This window comes from Rutilus rutilus, assembly GCF_951802725.1.
Source record: "Rutilus rutilus genome assembly, chromosome: 1".
NCBI lineage: Eukaryota > Metazoa > Chordata > Actinopteri > Cypriniformes > Leuciscidae > Rutilus > Rutilus rutilus.
The window spans coordinates 47,657,592-47,678,882 of NC_140209.1; the positions used below are offsets into that span (position 1 = coordinate 47,657,592).

At 37.7% G+C, this 21,291-nt stretch overlaps 3 protein-coding genes across 4 annotated transcripts; all 3 read left to right on the plus strand.

Moving 5' to 3' along the window:
• Positions 1 to 2,132: 2,132 nt before the first annotated feature.
• Positions 2,133 to 6,759, plus strand: atp6v0ca (ATPase H+ transporting V0 subunit ca). The gene is made up of 3 exons (XM_084412879.1): positions 2,133 to 2,413; positions 4,182 to 4,365; positions 5,655 to 6,759. The coding sequence occupies exons 1-3, from the start codon at positions 2,341 to 2,343 to the stop codon at positions 5,860 to 5,862; spliced, it is 465 nt and encodes a 154-aa protein (XP_084269005.1). The 5' UTR covers positions 2,133 to 2,340; the 3' UTR covers positions 5,863 to 6,759.
• A 1,584-nt stretch (positions 6,760 to 8,343) lies between these two features.
• spsb3a (splA/ryanodine receptor domain and SOCS box containing 3a) lies at positions 8,344 to 17,121 on the plus strand. 2 transcript variants are annotated; one of them, XM_084414118.1, is made up of 7 exons: positions 8,344 to 8,509; positions 11,615 to 11,761; positions 11,927 to 12,104; positions 12,199 to 12,386; positions 13,009 to 13,111; positions 13,227 to 13,352; positions 15,441 to 17,121. In XM_084414118.1, exons 2-7 carry the CDS (start codon positions 11,636 to 11,638, stop codon positions 15,794 to 15,796), a joined length of 1,077 nt encoding a protein of 358 aa, XP_084270244.1. In that variant the 5' UTR covers positions 8,344 to 8,509; positions 11,615 to 11,635; the 3' UTR covers positions 15,797 to 17,121. The 2 variants fall into 2 exon arrangements, with proteins under 2 accessions (XP_084270244.1, XP_084270245.1); XM_084414119.1 differs by having other exon boundaries at positions 8,367 to 8,505.
• Positions 17,122 to 17,312: 191 nt separating this feature from the next.
• Positions 17,313 to 20,192, plus strand: mrps34 (mitochondrial ribosomal protein S34). The gene is made up of 4 exons (XM_084407560.1): positions 17,313 to 17,411; positions 18,307 to 18,629; positions 18,720 to 18,762; positions 19,496 to 20,192. Exons 2-4 carry the CDS (start codon positions 18,312 to 18,314, stop codon positions 19,792 to 19,794), a joined length of 660 nt encoding a protein of 219 aa, XP_084263686.1. The 5' UTR covers positions 17,313 to 17,411; positions 18,307 to 18,311; the 3' UTR covers positions 19,795 to 20,192.
• The last annotated feature ends 1,099 nt before the right edge of the window (positions 20,193 to 21,291 follow it).

Genomic DNA, 21,291 nt, shown 5'->3' on the forward strand with positions numbered 1-21,291 from the left:
AAAGAGCCTTTGTGAGGATGAAACGGATTTGTGTAGAATTATTTATGTGTCATGAATGTATTAAACAGATGGTCAAACAGTCTACGGAATTATTATTAAATTATTATAATTATTTTGGGTAATTTTTACATGACTGATTATATATATCTTTAAATATGAATAACTGAACGAGCCAAGTGTGACGAGGGGGTATAGCTCAGTGGTAGAGCATTTGACTGCAGATCAAGAGGTCCCCGGTTCAAATCCGGGTGCCCCCTACGGTTGTTTTGAGAAAATACATTTATGTAATAAAACCGTGTGTCTGCAAATATAACACGTCAAACAAATTATAACATAACAAGACCAGGCGAGGCGAGACGAAATTGAAGACATATTTAAACTTCGATGAAGTGATTTGTGCTGGATGCAGATCACCAACAGAGTGCAGCACCGGACACCAGATGCGCGAGTGCCACGTAGACAAAGACACGAAATATGAAGAATTACAGCGACATCCAATGAAACCACATCAACCCTCCATGAGCATTCTCAGTCATCTTAAATCATCTCCCCCCGGTTTCACAGACCAGGCTTAAGATAGTCCTAGATTTAAATTTGAGCTGTTTTGCAATTTACTCTGACAGATTTTAAAATATGTCTGTGCCGTTGTTTTGTCTCAAGATGCACACCAGTTGCCCTAATGTGTTTTTTTTTAAGGCACGTTTATAAAGGCTACTTAAATGCCCTAATTGAACTAAGGAAAAATCCTGGCTTAATCTAAGCCCTGTCTGTGAAACCGGGCCCTTGTATAATATGTGTATTTAGATTTTCATAAGTCAAATCAGCCTTGCTCCTGAAGATTTGGACTTTTTCTTCACTGACGCATATAATATTTTCTAGTTTAATTATAATTGTCTATGTTATGTACCATTTAATTTCTTTAGTTTATTAAGTGTTTTGTGTCATGTTACATGTTTATTGAATGGCTAATGTTTCTGTTTCTATTACTACTAAGTCAATGAGCACAGTGAGACAATTGAGTCTAGTTGCATAAAGCACTGAATCTTGAACAACAGAATCAACTGAGGTATTAATGTTTATAGATAAAATGCATTATGGATTGAAAATATTGCCCAGAAACTTACATTTTCCCACTAAGCACCTGGCAATGTCTCTCTGTAGTGTAAATGCCTATAGATGAAATGCACAGTGAATTTACACCTTTTTTTTTTTTTCATTTAATGGAATAAACTAATGTATTTTCCTTTAAGCAATTACACGTATTATTCAGTCTTCTTTATCTGAAGTGGTTTTATTGTAACTGTGTAAAACGTAGGTAATAAAATCTCAGGTGACTGTCATCAGCAGCCATCAAGCATATCAGAGAGGAACTTTTTGTATTTTGGTTCTCATCAAAAATCAGAAAAGGGAAGCTCACACACACACACACACACATTTCAGAGCCATTCATCTAATAAAGCAGTTTTAATGTTACAGGAGTCTGCTCATGTCTGTGCCCGAGAGTGAGTAACATAAGTTACTTCCTCTCTGGACTCTCCAGCTCCAAGCCTGGAAGTCATGAGACGAAGCACATGACAATGTACACCTCACACACGTCCACAGGAAATGTTAAAATAATGTTACTTCAACATTTCAGTGACATTTAAATGCTTTACTAAACCTTTTCTAGTTTCATTAATGGGAGTCTGGTCAATTGGATTGACAGAATAGCCTATATGTTGTATCCTGCAGTTTCACAACCTTATTCTTAAAAATGGTTAATACCATTAAATATTTGATCTTATCCATATAATTAGTGGCTAACATCTGGTGGTTATGAAAGATTTAAACAAGTTCAACCAGATAAACAACTGGTTTACAGTCTTATATTCCTTCTATGATCTGAGATTGCATTCCCACATATCAAAGTGGAAGCCTGCAATGGAATATACCAAAATGCCTATAATATAGGGGTGTTGTTCAAATGACAGAACCACCGAATGCTCACACAAAACTACTAATGTACATTTAATTCTACTAAAACGCTGCAAGTCCTCTCTGTGATCCCGTGACAGTCAGTCATTTCAAAATCCTAAAAAGAAACGCATTGCGTATTCATAAGTCATCCCCAGAGAAGCGGAAATGGACCCTGCACTCATGGTTGATCATGTGACACTCTCCATTTCGCCATTTTCTTCCTCTCCACCGGCGATCAGCGTCCTGTCGGATTCGTGACCATCCTCTCCTGCTCTTACAAGACCTGTCAACCTAGAATAGATCTTCTTTGGAACCTTAACCTCCCAGACTGAAGCCTTCTTCCCTTTCTGTCTTTAGTTTTAGTGTCCTGAACGTGCCAGAAGAATGTCTGCCTCGAGCCCCGAGTACTCACCCTTCTTCGCAGTGATGGGTGCCTCAGCAGCAATGGTGTTCAGTGGTAAGAGACGCGTCATTTTAACCTTAAATTCAGTGAATGCTTTATTAAATGAAAGCCCTGAGTAAACGCGATGATCGCTTGCTATCGATCGGGTGTCTGTGAACGGGGCAGACTGGTGGTGTTGCGGCTCGCTGAGCCGTGTACCTGTAGTAGGAGAAGGGATGCGAAGGTTTCCATCACGGCACATGACGTCTCACTTGACGTAATATCTATAAATTATTTATTTCGTTTCATTATTCCCTTCATTGCCACGGTTCACCGATCCCTGCGTGGAAAGCCGTGGAAGACGCTTTCGTTTCGGAGTCTCCTGTTAAAATGTTTGCGCAAGGACGTCATTTATTTAATGTCCTCTAAACATATATGGTTGGAAGACACGACCGATTTTTTTGTTATTCTAATAATCTACTTATAATCTCATATATTCTATATATTGGTCTAGACTGTAACAGTAGCGTCGGTTTAGTGTCATTGATTTTTTTTTTTTTTTTTTTTAAGCCAAGGCGAAATGCATTACTTAATTAACATGAACCGGTTTGCTCTTATCTACTGCGACAGTACTTTTTAAAACACGAACTACACGCCCAGACAAAAACGTCCTTGTCAGTTTAACTGTTTATCTCAGTCAGAGCCACACTTATTTTCTGTATTCAAACGACAGCCATTACTCTTAGTATTTTACATTTACTCAGTCTCAGTCTCAGTCAGCACACCGTGCCTAAATCCCGGAGTGATCCAAATCAATTTGAAGCACCTCCTCGTCTGCTTCTTACAAACCAAGGGAACTCGCTGCTGTAGTCAGTCATGTGACTGAAAGCGACAACAATTGGCCACTGTCTTAATGTTTTGCTGACCTTGCCTTTTAAAACCTTTAAAGCAAGACAACACATGTAATTAGGGTAAACATTTAACTGATAAATATCACCATACTTCCTCACCTGATTAGTCACTACATTACGACATTAACTGGTTTTGTATTCCAGGTTTTCTGAAATGTTGTTTAAACACACGAATGTTATCAAACAATAAATTATCTAATTTAAATATGCATGGATGTGCATACATTTCCAGACCAGAAATCTTAACATTGGATAAAGATTAAGAAAAAAATAGTTACAGAAAGGGATTTTGTATATATTTTTGTATCACTTCATACATCAGAAAATATAGCCAACAGCCAGAAAAAAAATTACCATGTTTTTTAGGAATAACATATGTAAATCAGGCAAATGATATGTGAACAAACACCTCTGTAAAAAAACTTCACAATATAGATAGGAATAAATTCAGAAAGTTTAGTAAGTGCTACTGAAGTGGAGATTTCTGGCTCAGTGCATGATTAAAAAAACACACAAAAAAGCCTATATGTATTGTAATTGAAATCTATAGACATAAATGGATAATGTGTGTAATAAAACAAATACTTAGGCCTAAGTGTGAGTTTCCTTAGCACTAAAAGAAGACATGTTATGGAAGCAAAATAGCTCCAAATCTCAACATTGATCAGTGCATAAAAAAATAAAAAACAATGGTTTTGCTTGTAGTGTTTGTCCTTAAAACAGTTACACCGTGTTCATTGAACAGCTGGTGTGTATTCGGGGGTTGATATTTCAGACACATGTGTTAGAATGGTGTTCATTAGTTGGGTATTCACTCATACCCACAACTTTGCCTTGTCCTGTGTTCATTGAACTTTAACTCATCATAAGTACTTGTTCTCACTCTCCTTGTCTCCTTGCACGTGTTAATTCTCCCTCTTCTCTCTTTCTAGCATTGGGTGCTGCATATGGGACAGCCAAGAGTGGCACGGGCATTGCTGCCATGTCAGTGATGCGACCGGAGCTGATCATGAAGTCCATCATTCCCGTGGTCATGGCGGGTATCATTGCCATTTACGGCCTGGTGGTGGCTGTACTCATTGCCAACAACATCTCTGCCAATGTCACCCTCTACAAGTGAGTCACGCACTTCACGTGTGTCTTGTCTGATTTTCCTACAAGTCACTCTCAGCTTCCTCAGAAACAAAAACTAGCACATTTTTTTATTGCTGGCTGGTTTGTAATTTAAAAAGCTATCTATAATATCTGTTTTATATAAGAATAATCTAGATATAACACTATATTAGAATTGATAGACAGTGAGGGTATATAAACAATTACATGGTGGTACATGTACATGGAGGTGTAAGGGTATTGTTCTTTTTTTGTCTATTATTATTATTATTAATATATTTTATTTGGTTGTAATGGAAAAATCCCAATGACTGTCTACATTTTATTGTCTTCATAATGTTTGACGAATAAAATATATTGTTACAAAAAAGATATAACACTTTTATTAGAATTGACAGTGAGAGTATATAAACCGATAGACACGATTAACCAGTAGAAATCTGTCAACCGGTAGAGATCTTGGACCATCACCTCTAGCTTGGTTACGCTCATGTGATATTGCTGTACTTCGCAGTCACGAAAGCTTATGGTTTACATGCGTTTTTAAGCATTGCGGTTTAAAAACAAGTGATTTTAAACTGTTGAAGTGTAGGAAACGGCAAAAGAGAACTAATTACGCTATATGCACATGCTGTCTGAGAGACACGCGCACATGAAGCCGCAGCTCATAGAGCGTGCGAGTACTGAACTGAGTTCTGACTGGGACCCAATGGAAGTATCCTCATAAACAGTCATTTATCTTCTTGTCTCAAGTGAATGTAAACAGTTGAGAGAGAAAATACACGTGTAACAGTATATTGGATCATGTATTCGATCTTAAAGTGACGGCAGCCTAATAAACCTGCTGTTATCTGTGTCATTAATGTTAATCAAGCAAGAAAAGAATTTCTCACTGCTCTTGACTGAATCACTTTTGTAACTTTTTGTAACATTGAAGACTATGCAGTGTTTTTTTAAATATAAATTTAGTTATAGTGTAAAAATCCCCATTACTGTCTACATTTTATTGTCTTTGTAGTTAGACAAAACATACATATATAACATATTGCTACAAAAAAGATTTAAAATTATATTAGAATTGATAGGTAGAGTATATAAACAATTGAAGAGACTACATCTGTACATAGAGGTGTAAGGCTTGTGTTCTTCCATTATTATTTATTTATTTATTTATTATTTGGATGTAATGGGAAAATCACAATTACATTTGCCAATTGTCTACATTTTATTATCTTACAAAAAAAGATCTAACACTATCCAAATGTGTTTTGTGTGTGTGTCTCTCTCTTTAGGAGTTTCTTGCACCTCGGTGCCGGGCTGAGCGTGGGTCTTAGTGGTCTTGCGGCTGGCTTCGCCATTGGTATCGTGGGTGACGCAGGAGTGAGGGGCACAGCCCAGCAGCCTCGTTTATTTGTGGGGATGATCCTCATCCTCATTTTCGCTGAGGTTCTGGGGCTTTATGGGCTAATTGTTGCTCTTATCCTGTCCACCAAGGGTTAATCGTTGCTCTTATCCTCTCTTACACATGAACAACCATCAACCACGCACACACACACAGACGCACCAACACAAACATCCTCCTAATGATACACACTGAGTAATTTCACCACCCGAAACGATGAGAGAGGATTTTTTTTTTTTTGCGTGCATGCGTGTATCGTGAGTGTGCTGTTTGCAAGTGAATGTGTGATTGAACCTCCTCTCTGTGTATAGTAGCCTGATGTGTGTTCCCCTGTAAATGCGCTGTGTAGCTATTGCTCTCGTCCTGTGTGTGTGTGTGTTTAAATAGATGCCCTCTTTCTCCTATGCTACACTTGTTTGTCATCCTTTTATTTTGTCAGTTTTATTCTTGTTTAAAGAACAAATCATCTGTCATTTTGTTTTCTCACTTTTGGGACCATTTAAATTGACACTGATGTTGAGGACCTAAATGTAAAAAAGATGGATTATTACTGTTTGTTTTGTTTCTGCTGATTATTTATGAAGATTTTGAGATGTTCATTAAACAGTTTAAATGGATCAAAGTCTTTATTGATATGCTGATTATCTAAATGAATTATGTGAGTGTGTGTGTGTGTGTGTGTATCAGAAATATACATATATATATCTGTATAGGTAGGTGAATTGCTCTGTGGGAAATTTGTTGAGTTCCTTTGGGTATGTTAATCATTGATTACCATGGAGACCATTGTCTTAAGGTATTGATGTGCAAGTTTACTAAGTGTGAAATGAATGAATGCACATGTGTGTTTATGAGCGAGTGTGTGTTTTAACTCTTAACATGACATTCTTCAGAGGTGTAGCGTTTTACCTGTAGTTGATACTGTTTCTGGTTCCATTAATGGGTGAACACCAGCGCAGCTTGTCCAGTTTCCGAATAAAACTTCCTCAACCTAATTTCAGTTTCCCTTTTATTCAATCACACATGTGATGTAAAAATGGAAATTTACAACAGATGTTCAGTGTTAGTCAATACTAGTACTAGTGTAACATGTCATTTAACTTCATGGGCACAAATTGCAACCTATTATGAACCCAAGTGCTTTTCACTAGAGCATATCTGAGAATTGTGTATCACCTAAATATATTCAGAAACTGCAACTATACATTTAACAATCAAGATTCTCTCATCATGGAGAGTCAAAGAGACAGATATAATGATATGAGGGATTAATCCACAGGTTACCATCTGGTTGTCTGAATCTCTGCATTGCAGCCTCAACCAAACTTCCCTTCATGACGCTCTTCGTTGCTGCAGTCACGCTTCCACAGGAGAGGGGGCGCTAGAGAGCAGTGAGTGGCCCTTCAGTGCACATCATTACCAGAAACGGTGTAACTGCAAGGAAAACGAACTGTGATAAATACCAGTTCGTTTATTATGTCACATCAGCAGTAGGAAAATACATGATTCTCTCAAACGAGGATTTTTTTAGATGGATTATAACAGTCATTATGACATCATAGTCATTGCGAGTGAATCACGAAACCTGTCAGACTCAGAAGCATCCAGGTCTCGTTTCAAAAATCAAAAGAAAGAAATAAGAAATTATATTTTGAATAAAATAGTCTAATTTTGAACCTTTACGGCATTTGTACACATTGAAATTATTTTAATAAGCAAAAAAAGAAAGAAAAAAAGTCTCATAATGGGCCCGGACCTTTTACTTTTACTATTTAAGTTTATATATATATATATATATATATATTTTTTTTTCACAAAAAACTGCATTAAATCATGAAATTATGATATAAAGAAGTAATATACAAAAAAGACTAGAAGCTTAATGGTCCTAAAATACTGTAGGCTTCATTGTCTTTATGCAAAAATATAATTTATTTTTATTTTGGGCTAAAGGTGCGTGCATGGCATGTCGTAATTATCGCAATTAGGTGCTTTAAACGGATAAAAAGCGTTCATGTAGAACATAATACCCAGTCCGATAACGTCAACAGCTCCGAATATAACGTCACGTGTTGTCATCTGGACACGGTCTTTATCGTGAACGCAGCATAAAAACGACCAGGCTTGACGGCTGTGTATTAACTATACCAATTTTAATCAAGGTAAATTAACAATATTCGGGTCTAACTTTTGTAGGTATGAACAAACATGACAAATTGTAGATAACAGATTGTTCTGATACATGTGGTAGAACATTCTGAAATAGTGGGTTAAATTGATCGGTTGAAATATGCTATAGAACATGAAGAACGCAGAAAAGAGCTGTTTGTCTAATTGACACGGTCCAAAACTAGTCTAGTAAATCGATAATAACAAATTTTAACATCTGCCTCTAGGTACTTGGGAAGCGTGCAGTGAACGTCAGAAAGGGGTTTAGCCTTCATTCTTGGGACGAGTTTGACATTTAAGTGACAGCTGTTTAGACCTGTAGTTACGCGAGCTAGAAAATAAACCACACCCACTTGGAATTTTCGGCCAATGGAGTTTTGAACTGGAGAGGCGGGACTTACTAAAGCATTGTTTACGTCTGTCGTGAAAGTAGGTCACAGAAAAGTGTGACAGTTAGCTGGTGCCTGCCTGTTGGACAGAATCCGATTGCCTTCACAGATACATACATTACAGTGTCATAATAAAATCTTTAGGTATACGGGACCCAACGATCGCGGTGGTATCCCTAAAAGGCAGGTAAGTTTGCTTGTGCTTGTCCTAGTGAATGCAGCAGCCAGGATGTAGCGTTGCTAAGTCCGCGAGCCTCCGTTAGCGCCAAGATCATATGTCGAAGCCTGTTGCACTTTCTTACAATTATTATCATATGGGCTGGTATAATATTGAAATCCAAATAGGATTCTATATTATTAGTGTGACTAAAGGCGATCTGTTCTCCTATAAGCGAATAAGCCTTCATCACTACAGACAGACTTGCAAGGTACCTGGCTCTCGCTGACCACTTTCTGCGAGGCCTAACAAGAGAACATGTTATTTTTATTAAAAAATTTTGTGGGGAATCTATCTTTAGGAGATACAGTATCCCGACATGTCAGCTAGTTCATAATGACTGCTTATGCGAAATGAAATGACTGAATGCACGTAATTGACAGTTAAACTGAGCGTGTTGCCTGTTTACATCTCGCGCGAAACACTAGTGTAGCTTTACGAGCGCAGCTCACGCGCAACGGGCTGACAATAAAACACATAAGACGTTTGTCCTTTTAGAAATTATTTTAAGCAGGTGAGGTAGGGACAGAAAAGTTTATGGCTCATATCAAACTAATGTATTGGTACACTGTATAATAACACACAATTCCTTAAAGTGATGTCCGGGCGGGATATTTGTTTTTAATGAACATACAAGTTCAAATAAAGCATCAAAATATGAGAATATTGTATATATTTTTTTTAATTTGAGGGAAGAACTAAACACTAAACTTCGTTAGGGTAATTATCTGGCAAAATAGAAAAAAACTGCACAAAAAAGGCAAACTACTGCTACAGGTTTTATTTTACTATGCAATATATATGTGTGTGTGTGTGTGTGTGTGTGTGTGTATATATATATATATATATATATATATATATATATATATATATATATATATATATATTAGGGTGGTCCTTATCAAGTCCATTTTTTTTTTATGTTAGTGTCTTAACCTCTTAAACTGTTCCTTTTAACTTCAAAATTGGAAATATGCAAAAATGTTGACAAAAAAAAATTATATTTAGAGGTAGCTCAATCATGTGGAAGATTGCCTATGTTAAGCTGTGCGGCGTTATTGTGATATGCAAGTAATATTAAAAGTTGCTGCAAATGAACTACATTTTATTGAAATCAGAGCAACACTGACATGACAACAATGACAACAATCTCAAAAAAAGCACAAAGTTTTCAACAATCCCTCATTTCTGATGCTCAGCAGCCAGTGTTGACTTTTTGCAGTCTGGATAGATCCGTCGGTGATCTTCCACCACATGAAGGAGAAACTGCAATTGTTCTTCAGAGTGTGTGAGATAGCCCTTGTATTCTTGAATCAGAGCCACTCCTCTCTCGGCGTGATCATTGACTACTTTCATTGCATGTATGGTTGCCTGTGCCTCCTGATAATCTGCTTGATTCGGCCAAAGTTCCGGGTCAATTTCAAGGAACGTAATGTAATTTTTTAAACCAAAAAATGTGCTCTAAACCCAAACAATAACCAAGGTGATCATCAATAGAAATATGTATTGATTCCACCAGGAAAGATAAATCTGCTAAACCAGGTCATGGATGGATTAATCTGGATTTAGTTTCTACAATCGGTAAACTGAGATATGCATCTAAAATACATATTTAGGAATATATGGAGCATATGGAATATGTGGAGATTTTTTTGGAATTTTACTAGCCAGGTACAATACCAATTCAAATGATCGTTTTTTACGAAAATCATCAAAATCGCAGAAAGTTTAAAGCTATTGAGCTACCAGTAATTATTATGTTACTGCCATAAAAATTGGCATGCTGTATTTTCTTAAATAAAGGAACAATTTGAAGGACCACCCTACTATATATATATATATATAAAACCTACCTGCCTACCTACTGTGAAAAGTTTTGATAATGCTTTCAAAAATAATGTCATAAATAGATGTTTTTTAATGAATTAACTTCTATTAACTAAATCAAGTCAATATTTGGTGTGACCACCCTTTGCGTTTAAAACAGCTTTTGTCCTAGGGACACTTGCTCATAGTTTTTCTACCTAGCTTTGCCACAGTTTAATAACTGTGATATAGATATAAATAACTGGCTTGCAACCTTTTTTTGTGAAAATACTAATGTGCCTAAGACTTTTGCACAGTACTGTAAATTGTCGCCAAGCTTTAATCTGCTAATATGTGACTTTAAGACATCACGACTCAGGCCCGCCACCCCCCTTTGACTGGCCCCCCAGCCCCTCTGCCCCCCACTACTTGAACCGGCCCTATGAGGCAATCCCCAAAAGTCGTCATGGCCAATTTTTTTTAATTGGTTTTTGGAAAATAATAACATGTCTGCATCTGGTATTTTGTTGATTTTTTTTTTCAGTTAAAATTTTTCGCATTTTCGAATTTTCCGAATTTTCGTCACCCGACATGCTCGAGATCAAGCAGTGACAGACAACGGACGCGCAGATAACTGTCAGAGAACTGTCAGATAACTGTCAGTGTTCAGGACAGCAAAATGGCTAGCGTTAAACGAAAAGTTGATAGAGCGTGCAGAGTTTTCAAAGAACAGTGGACCAACGATTATTTTTTTGTTCAGTGTAAGGACCGTGCAGTTTGTATTATATGTAAAGAAAGTGTGGCGGTTTTCAAAGAATATAATCTGCGTCGTCACCACGAAACCCGCCACAAAGAGTATGCTAGCTTGCGAGGGCAAGCAAGAGAAGACAGGATTCGGAGGATGGCTGTGCCTGGACATAGTAGTGGGGATGGCTGTGCCAGGCTAGTAATCTCTACTACACAATGAGGCCTGCTGGTGGTCATTTTGGTCTGGGTCATACAAATCTATGTTATAGAGCTGACCCGGCCCCGGCCCCCCATCACAGTCAGGAACGATAATGTGGCCCCCAGAGAAAAAAGTTTGGTGACCCCTGCTTTAAGACATGAAGATAGTAAGATATTATAAACATCATGACTTTAAGAGTGCATTGTGAAAAGTGCTATACAAAGAAATTCGATTTGCCTTGACAATGTGTTTCTCCAGCAGGACTGTTTGTTCTCTTTGTTTATGCTTTATGTCAAACAACTGTTGTGTCTGTGATGGACCAGGTGCGGTGGCTCCTGGTTGGCATGTCAAGGCGGAGCAGAAACAGCAGGGCGTGGAGGTACGTGTGGAGTGGAATCCGACGGGATGCAGATGCGAGAGCGCTGGTGCTTGCCTCCGAGAGTGACGAGTGGAGTTATGATCGCCAGCAGGTTGGTGTGGATGATGTGAAAATGCCTTTAGATGAGGCAGCAATTATTTTTTTTAGTATGAGATGGCCTTTTGTCTGAAGTGCTGAACATCAAAAAAAGCACAAATGGCTGACAAAACGGACCGAAACTATGTCAGATCTGAATTTGCACACGTTTGTCCTGCAGTACAGTGACTCTGATTCCGAAGCCGAGTATCCAGCCATTGTGCCGGCGGTTCCGAGTGCGGTGCCTGTAACGGGAGAGTCGTACTGCAGCTGTGATTCGCAGATGGAGCTCAGCTGTAACCCACGGCTCCGGGGTTACACACACTTGCGAGACTGCCACTGTGGAGAAGATGACCAAGGTGGTGCCAAATGCAACAATTATGATTTTTTTACCTTGATCTTGCTTATTATGACTGAACTTGTTCTCTTATTGGCTGTTTACTTGTTTGTCAGATTTTGACTGGGTGTGGGATGAGGGCAGCCGGTCGTCTGCAACGCTGCTGAGCTGTGAGAACAGGAAAGTGAGCTTCCACTCAGAATATAGCTGTGGAACGGCTGCCATTCGCGGCTCCAAAGAACTCTTGGAGGGACAACACTTCTGGGAGATTAAAATGACTTCCCCTGTCTATGGCACGGACATGGTGAGAGACAAGAGTGTGTCTTTTATGCGTGATTTGTGTGGTAGCAATATTCAGTATGGTTAGGAATAGGATGCAATCTGCTTATTTTGGGCATCTTATCTGAAAAGGGCTGATTCTATACTTAGACATTTAGCAACATGGCTGATTCAGCAGACCGAAGCATAACTGTCAGCATACAGCTAATGAGGATGAAACTTGCTGAATCAATTGAGTTTTCCCTAGATGTGAGCCACATTGCTTTACTTTCTTTTTGAAAATGTGTACACTTCAGTTCAAAAGTTTAAGGTCAAATTTTTGGGGGAAATATTTTTTTTCTTTTCTTACCATTCATCAAAGAATCCTGAAAATATGTATTTCCACAAAAATATTAAGCAGCACAACTGTTTTCAACATTTTGTTTCAGTTACATTCAGTTTCTTGAGCAGCAAATCATATTAGAATGATTTCTGAAGGATCATGTGACACTGGAGTAATGCTGAAAGCTCTTTGGTAACCGCTGAAAGTACAGCTTTGGCATCACAGGAATAAATTATATTTTAAAATACTTAAGTAGAAAACAGTTTTTTTAAATTGTTAGAAAATTTTGCAATATTACTGTTTTACTGTATTTTTGTTTATGTAGATGGTTGGTATTGGCACGTCAGATGTGAATCTAGACAAATACAGACACACATTCTGCAGCCTGCTGGGAAAAGATGAAGACAGCTGGGGTCTGTCATATACAGGTAAAACGGGTTCAGTTCACAAACACATACTAATGCTCAAAACACCTAGACTTTACACGAGGCATAGTGCATAAGGATTCTTCTGTAATGTAATGTATGTATGTGTTTTTGTCAGGTCTGTTACATCACAACGGTGATAAAGTGAGCTTTTCGTCACGATTTGGACAGGGATCCATTATTGGTGTTCACTTGGACACTTGGCACGGCACCCTCACCTTCTTCAAAAACCGCAAGTGCATCGGTAAGAGCTAATCTTACACGTGACAAACTGCTTTCAGCTGCGGTCTTATCTTATCTTGTTTTTGAAATATAATACACATTTTTAAGTGTCACTTTCTCTCTACGAGAGATAATATGTGTGCAGTGAAGTTCTTGAAAAATAAAATATTTAAGACTGTCAACATAAAATGTAAAAGTTGCTTTAGCAACCTTTACATTTATTTCTGTTTAGTTAAAGGGATAGTTTGGCCAAAAATGATATTTAACCCATGATTTACTCACCCTCAAGCCGTTCGAGATGTATATCCGTATATTCGGATATGTATATTCCGAGAGCGGTCGACGCGCGTTCACGGAGATGGATGCTGGCGTATGACGTAGGACGTAGCGTAGGAAGCGTCGTGACGTAGAACGAATGTGACAGCGCAGCCAGAGAGCAGAGCAAAACAAAACTCTACGTTCGTTCTACGTCACGACGCTTCCTACGCTACGTCCTACGTCCTACGTCAGCATCCATCTCCGTGAACGCGCGTCGACCGCTACCGGAAGCCAGTTATTTTCATTTATAAAGTTTTAAATATGTATATTTTTACGACAAAACCGCACGGATTACCCTCAGAAGGCCTTCGTTTATCCCCCTGGAGCCGGATGGATTACTTTTGTGAAGGATGCATGCACATTTTGGGACTTGAAGGAGGTGGACCCCATAGCTTCACATTATAACCACTGAAAGATCTAAGACATTTTCTAAAATAACTGAAAATGTGTTCGTCTGAAAAAAGATTGACATATGCATCTCGAACGGCTTGAGGGTGAGTAAATCATGGGTTAAATATCATTTTTGGCCGAACTATCCCTTTAAGTTATTTCTGTTTAGTTATTTTATGTGAGATGTGATATATATATATATACAGTGCTATGCATAAGTTTAGACACCCATACTAAAGTTGATTAAAAAGAGGAATAAAAAATCATCTTTTGGAAACTGAACTTAATGCCTTAATTTAAAAAATTAGGAAAAATCCAACCTTTAAGGACACCAGTTTTCTCTGTGAATGAATAATGCATCGTAAATAAATAAATGTTCTTCCTTAAAATACAGGGTGCATAAGTCTGGACACCCCTATGTTAAATTCCCATAGAGGCAGGCAGATTTTTATTTTTAAAGGCCAGTTACTTCATGGATCCAGGATACTATGCATCCTGATAAAGTTCCCTTGGCCTTTGGAATTAAAATAGCCCCACATCATCACATAGCCTTCACCATACCTAGAGATTGGCATGGTTTTATTTCAGTTAGCCTAATAGCTAGTTTGATTTGCATTGAGAGATGATCTTATGGAAAGTACCCCATGCCAATCTCTAGGTATGGTGAAGGCTATGTGATGATGTGGGGCTATTTTAATTCCAAAGGCCAAGGGAACTTTATCAGGATGCATAGTATCCTAAACAAAAAATTAAAAAAAATACTTAAAAATAAAGATCTGCCTGCCTCTATGGGAATTTAACATAGGGGTGTCCAAACTTATGCACCCTGTATTTTAAGGAAGAACATTTATTTATTTACAATACATTATTCATTCACAAAGAAAATTGGTGTCCTTAAAGGTTGGATTTTTCCTAATTTTTTTAAATTAAGGCATTAAGTTCAATTTCCAAAAGATGATTTTTTATTCCTCTTTTTAGTCAACTTTAGCATGGGTGTCTAAACTTATGCATAGCACTGTATATATATATAACATTTTTTGCAACATAACTTTAAATGAGGTTAAATGTTAGTTATAATTATTTATTTATAGTAGTTAGTATAGTAATTATTTTTAGTAGTTAATAGTACTTATTTGAAAATTTGCCAGTTAAGGGTTGTGCTTTGCATCCATATGCATAAGAAATGTCCTAGCTGCGTTCAGTGATCATGATTTTACAAGACTATAATAATTAGTTGTTCAGACAACCCGCTGACTAGTCTTGTGTGGAAATCTGTAATTGCACATCCCTGGGTTTTGGAGATCAGACACTATTGAACAATCACACACCTGGAGAGCAGGTTTATCTCTGTTAAACCACACATTTAATACCATTTAACCTGTATGTTGTGTGTGTGTGACAGGTGTAGCAGCTACAGAGATGAAGAATAAACATGTTTTTCCGATGGCTTGTTCCACCGCGGCCAAAAGCAGCATGAAGGTGATTCGCTCGGTCTCCGCTGCCACCTCTCTACAGTACCTTTGTTGCTCACGACTCCGCAAGCTGCTCCCGTCCGGAGTCGATGCCCTTCGAGTCCTGCCCCTGCCGCCCGGCCTCAGACATCTTCTTCACTCCAAACTGGGATGGGTGCTGAGCCTGGATCATACGCACATCCACTCGAACACACACACCCCGCCAGGACCCTCCTCGGGCAGTGACTCTGAGGGCTGCTCCTCGGACCCGGAGGCCTGCCAGCGGAAACGTTGCCGCTGGACCTGAGACTGCGTGTGCCGTGTGCACATCCACTCAGCTTGTCATTATGCACACATTAGAAAATGTCTCTACAGATAAAGAAGAATCGACATATATATAAACACTGGACCTGTGCTGCCAATCACAATGGTGGATAACAGAGCTTACTGAATAACTTTGAAAAGAATTCAAGGTCAGTCAAGTCTGTTTTACTAGTTTGTCGCTAAATATTCAACTATCATTCAAGGCTCTAAAGGTAGTTGACATTTGGATATATATATTACAGTATTCATAGTCAGTTTTTATTCTGGTGTGAACTCCCAGTGGAATGAAGACCATTAGCTCTTCAGACAAGAAGCAAGATATGAACCTCGTAAACCTGTTCTGATGTGGCGAACAATAACATGCAACCATATGAAACACAGGCAAACACTCAAACTGTTTGCATGCACAAGGAACACAAACAATACATGACACATTGAGTGAACTGTACATTTCTTCATTACTGGCGTTCCTTGGGGGTAGAAAACGTTACCTGATCTCCTCTGAAGTAATGCATATTCAAATGTCATGCTCCATTACAGGCCCGCCAAGGTCTGTTTCCTCTTCATGTTTAAACAACCATTGTATGTTTTTACTCTATTCTTATTTTATCAAACTTGGACTTACCAACAGACAGTAAGTAACAACAGTGACGTCATTATGAATATTGTCTGCATAAATGTGTTTTAAATACCATTACATTGAAATGGTGAGGACAATGCCTGTGTATTTTGACAGTTTTTGTCTCTAGGACTTACTCTGGGCCCTAGTTATTATTACTCAAAGTGTGTGTGTATGTGTATCTGAACAGTATTTCCAGAGAAACTGTTTTCCTGAAAATAGCTTGATGCAGTTGTCAAACTGACTGATGCTAACTGACGTGGAGGTTGATTCAGTTTTCAATCTGTGCAACATCTCTACATGAGGTTCATATTGAATTCATATGGGGTTTATATTGCAGGTTTTGTAATTCATTGTTAAAAAAAAAAAAAGAAAAAGAAAGCAAATCATGTTTTTGTTATGCATAAAGCACTTTTTGCTCTTAATGTATGTATAGAAATATATACATGTCCCTATACTGTGTTCTGCACGTATTGTATGTCATAAGCGCTCTCTCTTTCTCTCCCATTCACTCTCTCTTTATTCACTTCTCTCTTCCTTCTCTCGCTTCTTCTGCAACATACATTAAGCATGGCCTTTTATACGAGTCAAGAAAAAAAATAAGGAAAATTATATATGCATTAAAATAGGGGCTGAATATGTTTTTGTTTGTTCTTTTTGAGATCTTAATAAAGGTTTCTAAAAATCAATCAGTGTTGCTCTTATTACTATAAATGTAATTCTAATTAATTTTGTACAGTATATTTCTGACAAACTGTTGCATAATGAGAGTACTGCAGAAGAGATTACTTACGTAGGTCTGTTTATGTTACTGAACAGATTTATGGTCACTTAAATTGAGAAACATCTGAGATATACCCTCTCAAATATTGCTGCTAAGCGGAACAGGAACACGCACGCGCATTTCGCACGGACCGATTTCCGTGACGGACAGCAGCAGTCGTGACGTAATTGTGTGGAGGTCAAGTCAAACAGATAGGTAAGATAACTGTCGTTCACTGGAAAATGAATTAGAATGTGCGCGTATTTGCATTTATTAAATTCACATTTCTATTTATGGCTTTGGCTGTAGTGCTTTGCGTTCACCCCTATGTCTAGTATCTTATTATTTGTTGTAACACGTGCAGCATGTGTGCCCAAGACTATTTAGCTGGTCCGTTGAAAGTAGCCGCTGTTCAGATGTGTCTGTGTGATATATTTTTCGTTTTACATTAGCTTACGTCTTAAATAATGAGGGAAAATTGGCAAACCTGTTAACGGTTCCTGTCTCATACGGATTTTCAGTAGACAGATCAAAAGTATAACTGCAAATCACATCTCTATTTATTATTAAGTGGCCTTTTAAATATGCCTTCAAACCTGTATGTATTAATATGAAGAAAAACTAATTATTATTGATGATTCGAAATAAAGTCTTTTTTTTGTGTGTGTGTGACATGAATCCCATATGAGTCTCTTAATTGACTCATATGCGATTTTTCATACAATACTTAATATAACTTTTAGACATAATAATAGACTTGGCAATATTTAAGACTTTTTCTTTGTGAGTTCCCTGGTTTCAATATACAGTAAAATCCAAAAGTCTAAATTAATTGTTTAAATTCTTCTATTTTGTATTTTACATTTTACATTACATTACGTTTCATTTCAGGTTATATTATCAGCATATCAATTTGAGTGAATAGCTAAACTGAATATTCCATGAATTTCAGGATATCTCAGTATTTGATATACCCTGATATTTGCATTAATGACTGCAGAACTCAAGCTGCATGAGCTCCACAAGTTTGTGTGAAACCTGATGTAATATTTATGTCCATATTTTGGTGCTTATTTTTTTTTGTAATATTATTTTTTTATTGGTCATCCAGGCAACATGGTAAAGAAAAAGCGTCTGAGGCTAATAGCCGAGATGGCACGGAAGATCCGGGCCTACCGGGAGCTGAAGAATCGGCCCCAGGACTCTCAGCGTTATGCCTTAGACTACGACACCATGACACGGCCCTTCACTGGCAAAAAGCTGCCTGTGTTGGCTTGGAAGGATGTGCAGAGAGAAACCCGCCTCTTTACGTTACTAGCTGGCATGCGCATGTTTGGTGTGGGTCGGCTCTTCACACGCAAATCATGGCTGGACGAGCATACAGAGCCATGCTACTGGAAAATAACAAAAGTCAAGGTGGATTATACAGCAGAGGTATGTTCTGTGATTATTTTAATTGTACAGATGTTTATGTATTGAGGTCAGTGCATGTGTGAATTCAAACGCTGATTTTTTCTCATTTAGAACATGGATCATGGGAAAGCATGGGGAATTTTAACATTTAGAGGTAAGAAAAGACCTTTTCTGTGAACACAACCATAAATAAAGGCAATTCTTTTCAATAAAAGTGAGTTCCTTAGGAAAAAAAAAAAATCTCTTTCCTCTTTTGTTCTGCCATATGACTTCTACTCTAGCTATGTACTAATTTGATATTTGTGGCATTGCTAATATATGTATGATCAATTGTTTTGAAACTCACTTTGGATAAAAGTATGCTTAATGTAAATGCAAGACTAATAACTAGTTGTTTTTATACTGGCCTCTTGTGGAGTAATTGTGATATAAGGGACATTTTATACAAGTTGAAATTTATCTCAGTTAATCAGCACCTAATATTTTACAGTGGTGTATTTGGAGCAGATTAAGACAGTGTTGATAAAGATGTATCACAGTTTTCACAAAAATATTAAGCAGCAGCAGTTTTCAACATTAATAATAATAATGAATGTTTTTTGAGCAGCAAATCATCATATCAGACTGATTAAGAATAAATCAGAAATAAAATAAAAGGAATAAATTACATTTTAAAATATGTTAAAATAGATAACATCATAACATTTTGTACTATATAAGTGTAGCCTTGGTGAGCAGAAGAGACTTCTTTCAAAAACATTAAGAAAAATCATACTGACTGCAAACTTTTGAGCGGTAGTGAATAAGTGACAGCATTACATATACATAAAGAAATGTAGCAAATAAATACAGCAGCCTCACTGTGACATTGTTTGGATGTATTTCAGGTAAAGAGGAGTCCACAGAGCGCGAATTGGATAAGGTGATGTATCATGACTGGCGACTGGTTCCCAAACACGAAGAAGAGGTCTTCAAGAGCTGTGAACCCGTTCCTGAGGCCCCTGTCCGTTATGTGAAATACCCGCCTCTGTTGCGTGCCATGATCCTGGCCCAGCAAGCCAAAGAGCTGGGTGTGGATGCCAGCACTATCCCAGAGCCCTCTCTACCTTTGAAACGGGATATCATGCTCAATTATGACTACTTCAGGAGTCAGGATGAGAAGAAACAAGAGGGTACACCTGTCTGATGCTCAGGTCCACTTGAAGGTCATGCTGTGGAGATCTCAGTTTTGTTGCAGTGGTCTTGATGGAAACTTTGTTTCTTGTTCCTAATTTTATGGGCACTGCTTGCAGTGAAGGCTGTTTTGTGTTTAATGCTATGCTTTATTAGAACAAAATATAGCCAAGTTTTTTATCCATCTTCCTTGGATTATGTGGCTAATCACTGAGAGGGGAAAAAAGGAGATTTCTTCAGCACAATTGGACAGGTGACCAAACCCAAAAGTATAATCCTCTGTGGAAAGACTTTGTTTTTATTATCTGTGTTAATATATGTGTAATATTCTTTACAATATGTGAGCTAAATATGATTAAGTTGTGTGTATTATTACAGATGTAGAATAAAAATGAGTAAACTTACTTTGGTCTAATTTTGTAGTACATCATGAAGCATCCTTCAGACCTCTTTAAAGATTGATCTTCAATCAGATTTGTGTAAACTTCTGTGTGAAATTCACAAAACTGGTAAAAAAGAAAAGAAAAAAAAGATCCAGATCATATCATATTTGATCCAGGTTTATCTAGTCTAGATAATTGCGTGTGCACGCTTTTCTTAAGCAGCCCTAGAGGTCGATCATGGATCAAATCCATCCACCACAGCAAACAGCATGTATTTTGTGCTGTTTTATGCGTTTGAGACATGGTGTTTTCCTCAGTGCAAAACTTACATTTCACAGGTATATTCTCCATCTGTAAATGTTAGAAGGTCGTGCAAATATCTCCATTTTGCTGCTAAATTTCACATTGAACGAATGCTTCTGCGCGCCAAATAGGAGCACAGTAATTCTGACTAAAATATAAGAAAAATAATTAGAAATGCATCATGCAAAAGTATGCTTGGAAAATTAATATGCAATATTTTATAACACCAGAAATATCTTAAAACTATAATAATTTATCTTTAGTATGTTGGATAAGTTGCGGTGAACTTATAGCTCATTACACTCATTTTATAGGTTCGGCTACTTGTAAAATAAAAAATTTAACAAGTAATTCAGGGAAGACATTTTTAAGAAATCAAAATATAATAAAGATACAAAATAGAGTTTTGGGTATACGACCTATGCTACTTAATAAAGATAATAATAGTAATATGTTTATTTTATATAGCGCCTTTCTCAAACCCTAGGTCGCTTTACATAGTAAGAAGGCAAGGAAACACAACAACAAACAACCAAAACAATACAACAAAGACAAGTTATCTGTATGAAGCTATGAGTTGGGTGTGGAGAAGTGATCATTAAACATAAAGGTCTTGAGATGTGCTTTAAAGAAGGGAAGAGAAGGACAGTCACGAAGAGGTTGTGGGAGGCGGTTCCAGAGTTTGGGGGCCAAGGCACTGAAGGACCTGCCACCCAGGGTGGAGAGTCTGGAGCGGGGGATAGCCAAGAGATTTTGGTCAGAGGATCTGAGTGAACGGGAAGGAGTGTAAGGGGTCAGGAGGTCGCGGATGTAGGGGGGAGCAA

Bases quoted from the DNA above. Each gene is read 5' to 3' on its own strand.
- mrps34 (XM_084407560.1), top strand. From the start codon at position 18,312: ATGGTAAAGAAAAAGCGTCTGAGGCTAATAGCCGAGATGGCACGGAAG. The intron at 18,630-18,719 runs GTATGTTCTGTG...TTTCTCATTTAG, and splicing joins AGGTGGATTATACAGCAGAG to AACATGGATCATGGGAAAGC. The intron at 18,763-19,495 runs GTAAGAAAAGAC...GATGTATTTCAG, and splicing joins GGGAATTTTAACATTTAGAG to GTAAAGAGGAGTCCACAGAG.
- atp6v0ca (XM_084412879.1), top strand. From the start codon at position 2,341: ATGTCTGCCTCGAGCCCCGAGTACTCACCCTTCTTCGCAGTGATGGGT. The intron at 2,414-4,181 runs GTAAGAGACGCG...CTCTCTTTCTAG, and splicing joins AGCAGCAATGGTGTTCAGTG to CATTGGGTGCTGCATATGGG. The intron at 4,366-5,654 runs GTGAGTCACGCA...CTCTCTCTTTAG, and splicing joins GCCAATGTCACCCTCTACAA to GAGTTTCTTGCACCTCGGTG.
- spsb3a (XM_084414118.1), top strand. From the start codon at position 11,636: ATGTCAAGGCGGAGCAGAAACAGCAGGGCGTGGAGGTACGTGTGGAGT. The intron at 12,105-12,198 runs GTGGTGCCAAAT...CTTGTTTGTCAG, and splicing joins CTGTGGAGAAGATGACCAAG to ATTTTGACTGGGTGTGGGAT. The intron at 13,112-13,226 runs GTAAAACGGGTT...TGTTTTTGTCAG, and splicing joins CTGGGGTCTGTCATATACAG to GTCTGTTACATCACAACGGT.